General features: G+C 32.6%; 1 protein-coding gene across 1 annotated transcript; it reads left to right on the top strand.

Moving 5' to 3' along the window:
* Positions 1 to 8,602: 8,602 nt before the first annotated feature.
* On the top strand, positions 8,603 to 11,420 carry LOC18587389 (putative disease resistance RPP13-like protein 1). The gene is made up of 2 exons (XM_018128923.2): positions 8,603 to 10,878; positions 10,997 to 11,420. Exon 1 carries the CDS (start codon positions 8,603 to 8,605, stop codon positions 10,577 to 10,579), a length of 1,977 nt encoding a protein of 658 aa, XP_017984412.2. The 3' UTR covers positions 10,580 to 10,878; positions 10,997 to 11,420.
* The last annotated feature ends 744 nt before the right edge of the window (positions 11,421 to 12,164 follow it).

Genomic DNA, 12,164 nt, shown 5'->3' on the forward strand with positions numbered 1-12,164 from the left:
CTTGTCTATAGAACAGGGTTTGAATTCCCATTCCACAAATTAAAAAAATGTGAAATTTATCCTTATATACAATTATAATATCCTTGTGATAATTCTGAAGTTAAAAAAGTCATACCTTTATACGGTGGAAAAACACAAATAATTTCATTCCTCCATGAACAGGGAATGGTAGCATTATTATGAGGGGGTTAAATCTTTTATTTATTATATGTTTTTTCTTTTAAGGTCCATTCAAAATAATTTATTTATTTAATGATTAATACAAATAAAGAATAATAAATGATCTCATAAGCTTCACTCAGCTTTATCGTAACTCTTAAGTTTTTCCACAACCCTTTCTCTCTTTATTTTTTTTTCTTTCTCTTTTCTTTTGTCCTTTCATTTTTACTTTACTTTTTTCTTTGTAACTCTCCACTAAGACACAATTCATTCTTCAAGAGAGATTTGTAAGTTTGGACAAGGAAGGACGAAACTTACTAACCATTATTGTGTGAAATTAAGAAATGGTAAAGTTTTCTTTTGTTTTATTCTTTCTATTTATATTATTATTATTTATATTTGTGTATCTTTTTCATTTCTATTCTATTTATTCATATATTTTAAGTTTCTATAGATTTTTTTCTCCAAATTTCTATGAACCATCAAACATGTTCTTCTTCTTTCTTTTTTGTTATATGGGTTCTGTGTTTTGTTTGTCATGTTCCTATTTTTTTCTTTTATCTATTATGTAAATTTTATTTTCTATGATTTTAGTATTTAAATTTAAAAAATTATTATTTAATTTTTAAATATAAGTTGTAGTGTTATACTATTGGTTGTTGCTTAAAATTTTAGCAATGTATCATTTTTTTGTTAATCTTGATTGATCGATTAATTCGCCTTGTTTTGACTCTTCCGATTTTTACATCCACTATAAAAAGAGTCTTTTTAGTAATGAAAGTTATGAAGACAAGATTTCGAAACAAAATAGATGATGAGTTTTTTGTAGATAATTTAGTTGTTTATATTGAGAAAGACATAGCTACCCTTTTGAATACAAAGTTAATAATGATAAATTTGAATCCAAGAAACATCATTGAGCACAACTTTTCTAAAGAACTATTGTAAGTCTTTCTTTTTTTATTACTTTTAATTTACATATTATATAAAATTATTATCTATTATAAATATTTTGATTGTTGGTTAAATTTAATATATTTGTTTTAGAAATTTTTAGCCCTTATTCCTCTTCGCCTTTGACCCTTTAATAAAAATTGATTAGCTTTGCCCCTCCATGAATCTGATATTGGTTGGAAATGATAATGAAAAATGTTGATAGCGGTATTCATGGTAAGATTACACTTGAGAAAGCAAGTTCTAGTTCCAGCCACCTCTTTATATGCTTTATCGCTTTAAATTTCCTTTCAGCTTATATCCAAACTAAAACTTGCCTTCAATAAGACTTCGTCACTGCAAATAACCAACATGAACCTAATAGGGAGTGTTATGAAATTTAACTTAAAATAATAACTATTAGAGAAGTACCAGAAAAAGTATTTAGAGAGAGATAAAGTATTTAGAAAAAATAAGAAGACCTTATTCAAGTGTGTATTTACAAATGAAGTTAGAGGCCTATTTATAAGCTAATAACCCCTTATTTAGATAGAATTTACAAGATAAAAGTAATACTAAGAGATTAGATGGATGGATTTAAATCCTAATCTTAATCCAATCTAATATGCTTCAAAATCTAGATATACATAACATAAATAGATATTCATAAACATATTCATAACACTCCCCATTGAATATCCATTGTATAAAGAATATACCTTGTTAACACCTTATTAGAAAAAAATCTTATGGAAAAAAATCTAAGTGAAGGAAAAAAAAAATATAATTCTTTTCAAAAATATATTTTTGGAATACTATCTCATTAAAAACCTTATCAAGAAAAACTCAATGAGAAAAACCTTGATGAAGAGTATTGTGCGTATTTTACTACCTCTAATGATTGCATTGTTTAAGATCTTTAAAATGATTTTCAATCTTTTATACAAACTTTTCAAATATTGCAATAAGAAAGGCTTTGATGAATAAATCTACTAGATCGTCATTTGAACGAATTTGTTGAACACTATTATCACATTTTCTTGGAAATCATGAGTGAAGAAGAATTTTGATGAAATATGTTTTGTACTATTGTTTTCTATGTAGCCTTCTTTTAATTGGGGTACGCAAGCAATATTATCTTCATTTAAAGTTATTAAAACGTCCTTGATTAACAAACCACATGTTCCTCAAATATGTTAAGTTATAGATCTTAATCAAACACATTCACGACTTGTCTCATGAATTGCTAAAATTTCTGCATGGTTATAAAAAGTAGCAACTATAGATTGTTTTACAAAATACAATAAAATAGTCATACCTCCATATGTGAATAAGTAACTTGTCTAGAATCAAGCTTTATTTGATTGAATAAATTTTCAGAGAATTCAAATTTTATGCTTCTGGCAACTTAAATCCTTCATGGATTTTCTTATAGATATCCATATTAAGTTAGCCATAAAAATAGGTTGTAGCTATATTCATTAAACACATTTCAATCTTCTTATATATTACTAGACTAATTAAATATAAAAATATAATTGCATCTACCACAAAAGAATTTATCTTTTCATAATCAATATCAGGTCTTTTGGATAAAATCTTGTGTGACAAGTTGTGCTTTATATCTTATAATCTTATTTTTTTCATTTTGTTTTCTCACAAATACCCATTTATATCTCATTGGTTTTATACCATTTAGTGCATGGACTATAGGTCCAAAAACTTCATATTTTGCAAGTGAATCAATTCCATCTTGATTACGTCTTTCTACATTGGCCAATTATTTCTATTTCTACATTCTTCAATATATGTAAGTTCAAGATCCTTATTTTCTTTTATAATATTAAATGCTATATAAAAATATCATCGATGTTTATTTAACTATAGTTCCATCTTTTCCCGTCATGACATAATTTATTGAGATACCTTTATTTTCAATTATTTCAGGTACTTGAAATTTTTCTGAAAATTTATCAATTATGTCAGGTGCCTTTTCTGGAGTTTCTACTTCATCTTTATGACCATCTTGTATATTTGTTCTTTTTTTTTGAAGATTTTATCTTTGGAACCCATTGGTTTCCCACACTTCTAGCATGCTTTGTCCTACAAGGATATTAATTTTAGTAGGAGCATTTGCAGCTGTAATATGAGATTTTATTTTTCTCTTTAAGTCAATAAATATATTGACAACTAATTTGCTATATTTTATAAATTAATTATTTTTGAACTTAAAGTTCATTTTGATTTGTGCAAGGATCAATATTAGATAATGATAATACATTCCAAAATATTTCTTTTTCTAGCTGCTTATTTTCTCCCTTTAGTGTTGGAAAAATTGTTTCATTAAAATGACAATCAACAAACCTTGCTGTGAATAAATCTCCTGTTAATAGTTCTAAATATCTAATTATGGATGGAGATTCGCATCCAACATATATTTCTAACCTCCTTTGAAGACCCATAATAGTGTGTTGTGGTGGAGCAATTGGGACATATATCGCACATCCAAAAATTTTTAGATGAGAAATATTTGGTTCCTAACCATAAACCAATTGCATGAGGGAGAATTTATTATAACTTGTTGGCCTGATGCATGCAAGTGTTGCTTCATGCAAAATGGCATGCCCCTAAGCAGAAATAAGGAGTTTAGTTTTCATAAGAAATGGCCTTACAATTAGTTGAAAATGTTTAATAAACGATTTCGCTGGACCATTTTGTATATAAACATGAGTAACAAGCTGTTCAATAGTTATTTCAACTAAAATGCAATATTCATTAAATACTTGAGATATAAATTCATCAATATTGTCAAGACGAATAGTCTTGATTGTATAAGTAGGAAAATGTACTCGCAAACGAATGATTTAGGTGAGTAATCTTGCAAATGTCAAATTGTAAGTTGATAATAAGCACACATGTGACTATCTAGTCGATGCATCGATTAAAACTATAAAATATATAAATGGTCTAAATGGTGGATGTATGAATCCACATATATCACCCTAAATACGTTTTAAAAATGTAAGAGATTCAGTCTCAAGTCTACATGGTGATAGCTTTATAATTAATTTACCTTGAAAGCAAGCAACACGTGAGAATTCATCAGATTAAAAAATCTTTTGATTTTTCAATGGATGACCACATGAGTTTTTAATAATTTTTTGCATCATTATTGATCCCGGATGATCCAACGGGTCATGCCAAACATTAAAATCATTAGTAAATTTTTGGATTTATTATAGCATGAATTTCAATCATTCTAATATTTGTGTAGTACAATCTAGAGAACAAAGTGAGTAATTTTTCCAACACACACTTCTTTCTCGAGATAATAGATGTAATATAAAGATATTAAGTCTCTATTTATTTGTTGTCTTATATGATATCCATTTAGCTGAATATCTTTAAAATTTAATAAATTTCTATGAAATTAAGTAGAAAATAATGCACCTTCCTCTATTATGAACTTTGTTCCTCTGAGTAGTAAAATATTGGTTTTTCTAGAGCCTTCAATTAATCTTGCACTACCAAATATTATATTGACATTGGTTTTTTTCACTATCAGGTGAAAAAAAAAATTTCTTGTCTTTAAATATAGTGTGCGTTGTACTAGTGTCTACTAGACATATATTTACATTATGAATCTTGGATCCAATAAGATGAATATCTATATTTTTCTTCAATAAAAACAAAATATATACAATAAGAAACTTATAAGTTCACATATAAGAACATTGAATATAGAATTAAAACACATAATAAGAACATATCATTTAAATATAATGAGAACATATAAAAGCATCTTTATAATAGAGTTATACTAAAATATACCAACAAATTATTAAGAAATTTCATTCTTGAATATTTCTCATTATCAATCAAATTATAATACCTTTCTCAAGGTGGACAAGAAAATCAACAACATCTTGATGTGTTATATCAACTTGGCCATGATTAAAATCATCAAAATATGTTGTAGCTTTCAATCATGCTTGATAAAATTCAAAACATACAACAAGTATGTTACCAACGGTCTTTCATGCCATATCGATGACAATATATTTTCTATATTCTTTTTATTCTGTCTATTTTTGTCTTTTCATATTATTCATCCACTTTTTGTGAGTTAAAGTATTCATCCACTTTTGGTGAGTTAAAGTATTCATCTATTTTTAGTGGGTTAAAGGTATTCATCCAGTTTTGGTGGGTTATCCACTTCGGTGAATTAGAGGGTTAAGGTATCTATCCACATTCTAGTGGGTAAAATTATCCATCCACTTATAGTAGATAAAGTTATCCATCTACTTCTAGTGGACAAAGTTATCTTTAGAATTAGAATAGTGATTGGTATAAATTATTATGGTAACTTCTTCCATGTACATGACAATAATTATTAAATAATATTGCATTCACTTCAAAGAATAAAGGGATTCATGATTTTCTATTAGTATCTCATTATTTTATTGAGTGCCAGAAAGGTCCAAGTAGCCTAGTTGTTTTAAGTTGCCAATTGATTCAAGCAACTCCCTGATAGGCGTCCCCTTGATGTCAAGATGCTCTAATTTGGTAAGATTCCTTAGTTTTGCTGGCAAGCACGTGAGACAATGACAACTTGACAACTTCAAGGTCTCCAAGTTATGCAAATAGCCTACTCTTTCAGGCAAGCGTCCAATATCAGCGCCAGAAAGGTCCAAATAATGTAGTTCTTTTAAGTTGGCAACTGAATCAGGGAACTCAATGATATTGTAAGATGATAATGACAACATGCGCAAGCAACTGGGCGCTGGAAACAATTTGTTGAAAACTCGAGAATTGAAATGAGTCTTACCATCATTTGGTGATTTGAGTGCAAGGAAGGTCCACAAAAGCTTATATTTTTCATAGAAGGCCACAAATCTATTAGGCTTGTCACTTGGCTTCAATATGCATGACAAATGGCGAACCTTTGGAGGGTTTTAAAAAGGGCTATCATGCTCGAACTTGAAGCAAAATTCTCCTGCTATATATTGAGCTAGATCGTTGACAAGGTCATGCATTACGAAACGTGATCGATCATGACTTTGTTGAAAATTGACCTTGACAACAGTTCATCAAAGTACTGCTCGCCTACTTCCTTCTTTCTTCTTTTACTTTTGGTTGCTGCACTAGGCCTTCAGCTATCCACATTCGAACCAAATCCCTTTTCTCAAATTTGTGGCCCTTAGGAAATATGGAACAATATGCAAAGCAGCGCTTTAGTTGAAAAGGAAGATACTGGTAACTCAATCTTAAGGCTAGTAAGATGTCACTCTTATGATCAGGTAGATCCCATATTCTACTATTCAGTACATAGTCCCACTCCTCAATACTAAGCTTAAGTGCCACACAATCATTCTTGTCTCAATTTCCATACACCACACAAACTTTGAAACAATCAACTATACGACGTCCTCTAGGAATTCCTTCTCCTTTAAAACCATACCACATAAACGATGGAAGGGCTCGAGAAATATTTATAATAAAAAGACTTTTGCTCGCAATAGGTTTACATTTCAAAAATATTTTTTTTCTAAAACACATACGATAACCTCGTGGATGGGATTTATTCATCAAATTTGCGAAAGTCAATTTCTCGAATAATTCTCTAGGTGAGAGAATATCCCCGAGTCCTACCAATATGATGGGCGGATCCAGGAAATATCTTCAATAAAAGGTTATTCATCCAACATTATTTGAATTTTATACTATACATTTCATGAATACATCATGTACACATCACACCCATAAAGTCAAATAAAATATTTTAATAGAAGATAAAATAAATGAATAATAATTAAGGAAACATAATAAATTTAAGAATTAAGACTCTAATAGAATAATCTATAGTCAAAAGGTATCGTTCGTAGAACAGACGTCACAGGGAGTACTAATCCTTCCTCGGGCGTAACTGTACTCCTGAACCCAATCTTAAAAATCGCAAACCAGTTTAAAATTCTCTCGATAGATTTAAAATCAATTTAAGACCTCGTCGATTACAACCGAGTTAATAAGTGACTAATCACACATAAAAAAAGGATTGGTGGCGACTCTCAAAATGTTTCTCGAGTCTAGCGGTCGAATTTTCAGACCCACACGTTACTACGCCTTTCAAACACTTAGAGGTCTGGTAGCCTTAGCTTGCATCATTACTTTCACTAATGTTGGGCATCAAAACAAATCTTCAATTGTTTTCGTATATATTCTGGCCACTTTTCTTTGGACCAAACAACAACTCGTAACTTAATTAAATTGTATAACTGTAGAATATCTTATACCTTTCCATTGAATACAATATCATTTTAATATATCCACAGAGATCATGTAATTGCATAGAAGGCAAGTACCCAAATCCTCTTCCTATCCTCTATGTTGCACATTGTTCTCCAAGCCAAGAAAAAGTTATTTGTGTTCTTATTAGTGTCTAAAAATTGGTGTGAGTATCGATCAATATCGTGTCAGCGTTGTTTACTGCTACATCACTAATTTTAACAGAAAAAATTTGACAATATTAACAATAGGATGGACATTAACAAAGTTTAAAAATTGGACTAGGATTTTACGAATTATAATAAAGGGATGAAATTTGACATTTAAATAGAGTAAGGGGATTAAGTTAATTATTTTGATTGAATAGAGAATAAAATTGAACATTTTAACAAAATACAAAATTTAAATTCAAAATTTAACCATTAAAATCTATAAAAACTTAACATAAGCAATGATCAATGCTACGTCAGCATAGTGGATGGCATGTAACGGCGCAAAACCTTATGTGAATAATTTAAAGAAAAAGGTTTGACAGAATTATTAATTGGGTTGAAATTAATAAATTTTAAACATATAAAACTCAATTATAACAAATATGATCGAAGAATTAAATTCAATATTTCGAAAAACTGCAAGCAGTAAATTCAAAATTTGACCAATATTTCCAGTGAAAGATACAGACCCGGGGGACTTTCTAAAGCAAACAATGCAAATCATTGTAGAAAATGGGTCGGAACCATTTGGTCATCCACTGATGAAATATATTTTAATTTATGTTTGGAATAAACATTCCTTTTTTTTTATGAAAATCTATTCTTAAATATTGATTTAGAGTGAAAATTTCATATTTCTCTGTCCTTGTTTTATTTAATTTATCTAATGCCTCCACAACTAATTAATTAGTTGAGTTAATAGAGGTTATGTGAATAATTTCTCTTTCATACAGGTTATACAACTAATTAGTTGTGTTAATTAGTGTTGCCTCCACCATGCTTCCTGCGCTTGTTCACGATTTGAAGAGGTTATCTAAAGAAGATTGCTGGTCATTATTTTCAAAGCATGCATTTGGAAATAGAGACCCGAATGAAGATTCTACTCTGAAAGCAATTGGTGGGAAAATTGTGGAAAAATGCAAAGGTTTGCCTTAGGCTATTCAAACACTTGGGAGTCTGCTGCATTCTCAAATAGAAGCTGAGGAGTGGGACAATGTACTGAATAGTAGAATATGGGTCTACCTGATCACAAGAGTAACGTTCTACCTGACTTAAGATTGAGTTACCACTATCTTCCTTCTCAACTAAAGCGCTGCTTTGCATATTGTTCCATATTTCCTAAGGGCCACAAATTTGAGAAAGGGGATTTGGTTCGAATGTGGATAGCTGAAGGTCTAGTTCAGCAGCTAAACTTTAGAAGAAAGGAGGAAGTAGGCGAGCAGTGTTTTCATGAACTGTTATCAAGGTCAATTTTTCAACGAAGTCGTGATGAATCACTTTTCATAATGCACGACCTTGTCAACGATCTAGCTCAACATATAGCAGGAGAATTTTCTTTCAAGTTTGAGCAAGAGGTCCCTCCCCAAAACCCAGCAAGGGTTCGCATTTTGTCATGCATATTGAAGCCAAGTGACAGGCCTGATAAATTTGAGGCCTTCTATGAAAAAAATAAGTTTTTGCGGACCTTCCTTCCGCTCAGATCCCCAGGTGATGGTAAAACTCAATTTGATTCTGGAGTCTTCAACAAATTGTTTCCAGCGCCCAGTTGCCTGCGGGTATTGTCATTATCATCTTACAGTATCAATGAGTTCCCTGATTCGATTTGCAACCTAAAACAGCTACGCTACTTGACCCTTTCTTGCACTGCTCTTCGATGTTTGCCTGCAAGCGTAAGCTGTTTGCATAACTTGGAGACACTGAAGTTGTCAGGTTGTCATCGTCTCACTGTGTTGCCAGTAAACCTGTGGAATCTTACCAAATTAGAGCATCTTGACATCAAGGGGACACCTATCTTGGTATTGCTTGATTCAATTGGCGAGTTAAAAGAACTAGGCTGCTTGGACCTTTCTGGCACTAAAATTCGATTTTTGCCTGAAGGAGTATGCTCTTTGTATAACCTGCAGACGCTGAATTTATCACATTGTCCTGACCTCACTTGTTTGCCAACAAGCATGGAAAATCTTACCAAGTTGAAGCATCTTGACATCAAGGGGACGCCTATCTCGCAAATGCCTCCAAATTTCGATAATTTGAAACGTCTTCATCTGTTGACTAATTTTGTTGTGGGCAACAATATTGGGTCAACTATTAGTGAGGTAAAGGATCTTTCTCTTCTACATGGCAACCTTTCCATCTTGCGACTACAGAATGTCTCTCAAACAGCAGATGCAGAAAAGGCCAATTTAAAGGATAAGAAATACCTTCGTGAGTTAATTTTGGAATGGGATGTTGATCCGCGTGATGGCAATGCACAAATTGCAGCACGTAATCCTCGTAATGGAAATATAGAGAATGCAGCGGATAATCCTCATAATGGCCATGCAGAGAATGCAGAAGATGAACCTCTTAATGGTCGTGCACAGAATGCAGTAGGTGATCCATCTAATGGTAATGTGAGGAATGCCGCAAATGATCCTCAAAACCGTGATGCAGAGATTGCAGCAGGCAGTCCTCGTATTAATGGTAATACACAGAATGCAGTGGATGATTCTCAGAATCGTAGTGCGGAGCATGCAGTGAATGTACTTGACAAGCTACAGCCTGCCCAGTATTTGGAGAGCCTCCAGATTAAAAACTTCTTCGGTATGAGTTTACCAAGATGGCTAGGGAATGCTTTATTCTCAAAAATGAAGAGCATAACCCTTGAAAATTGCCAAAATTGCAACTCACTGCCACCACTTGGGCAACTACCCTCGCTCAAAGAACTCGCCATATACGGCATGGCGGGAGTAAAAATCGTGGGCCCCGAATTCTACGGTGGTGGTGTCATCGCCTTCAAGTCCCTGGAAACGATATGGTTCGAAAATATGGAAAATTGGGAGCAATGTTTATCTTTCTGCAATGAACCAAGATTCCCGTCCCTTCACACTCTCATTTTGTTTAGATGTAGGAAACTGACTGGGGATCTTCCCACCCAACATCTCACTTTGGAAGAACATATCCAAGAGTGTGACAATTTAAAAAGATGTCAAGGTCCGACAAACGAATAACCTCTTCTCTAGCAATTGCAATATGGCAAGCTGCGAAAATCTTCAACCAGCCAGTTTAACTGATTTCTTGACCCAACTTGAAGATGTCGAAGTAAGTCCAGTATTGTTTGTTTGTTCATCTCTTCGGTTTTCTAGAATGACACGCTCAATACATAGAAGCATACCTTGAGGAAGTTGGTTTCCCACCTTTGAATCACTTTCAATTAACAATTGCGCTGGCCTCACCCCCGATCAAGCAACGGTGGAGATTTGAAGATTAAGAGACCTGGCTGAACAAACTTGTTTCCAACTGGTTGAAGGTGAGCGTACAAACTTGAGTTACAGTTTGTTTGCCTTGTGTGTCTTTACGCATTAACTACGTGAAAAACAAAACACACAAAATTAACTCCCTATCATGTTTACATTGGTTATTTGCAGTGGCAAAGTCTCAACGAACACAAATTTAATTTGGAGATAAGCCGAAATATGGGTTCTTGAAGAATTTGAAAGTGGCTGAGTATTCTAAAATAAATTTCGAGCGGTAGAGCATATGAAGAGGTGGCTGGAACTGGAACGTGCTATATATACTGCTATATGTTCTCTTACAGGTGTAATCTTGCTATATAAACTGCTATCAACAGTTCTTTACCCCCTCTCCAACCAATATCAGATTCATGGAGTGAAATTATTTGTATCTTTCCACCATCTAATGGTGAGATTTTTTTTAGCATCAGAATTGTCACAGGGACATTGTCTTAAGTGTTTGTTTATATCATTTTTGAATAATTGCAGTTGTATTCATGTCATCCAAAGAAAAATTGAATGCTAAAGGTAAAACATTATCGGTTAATTATTGAAATCCATTAAATACTCAATTACGTTGAAATATACCCAAATACGTGTTATACCCTAATTAAAGAGATGCAGTGAGGTGCAGGCTTCATGGATTGCAGAATACTGCAGGAGATAGCATCAACAAGAGTTTATGTCCAAGTTGGGGCTTAGAGGAGGACATGTTTGCATATTTTTTGTGTAGTTTAAGACAATTCTTTCTGCATTTGATGCACAGTGTAATGTTTGTAGCAGGCATGCCTGCTTTTACTGAAGAGAAACTGATGGAAGATCAACAAGTGTGACATGTAGACAAAAGGTTCTCTTAAGAAAAGAAGCTGCTTGCACAATATCATTACAGCTAAATCATTAATTCCACCATTTTCATCATCATCAAACCATTCAATCATCACCAAACTATTTTCATTCATAACTTTTACATAATATAAGTAGTCTGAATCTCTTTTAGGCATTGGCAACCTTCTCTTCCTTGCTGCTACTCTTCTCATATTAACGGTAAGCTGCTGCATCAGACAGCACCGCCAGGGTTAAGGCTTGTGCGTGCATCCTATCAAAATCAAAAGCATCTTATAAGTAATTTCAAACACAAAATTGCTGATGAAAAATATGCAATTTGAGCAGGTTAATTATGCTTGAAAGAGAGAAGGTACCTGGCATGAATAAGCCTCAGACTTGGGTTAAGAGGAGCTCTTGCTCGAGTATTATAAGCCAGTGATGCCCGAATTGCTGATGCCCATATGGTTCCTGTTACACC

Source organism: Theobroma cacao, chromosome 10 (genome assembly GCF_053813885.1).
Source record: "Theobroma cacao isolate CCN51 chromosome 10, ASM5381388v1, whole genome shotgun sequence".
In the NCBI taxonomy this organism is placed as follows: domain Eukaryota; kingdom Viridiplantae; phylum Streptophyta; class Magnoliopsida; order Malvales; family Malvaceae; genus Theobroma; species Theobroma cacao.

Coding starts and splice junctions, on each gene's coding strand:
- LOC18587389 (XM_018128923.2), top strand. CDS start 8,603: ATGGGTCTACCTGATCACAAGAGTAACGTTCTACCTGACTTAAGATTG.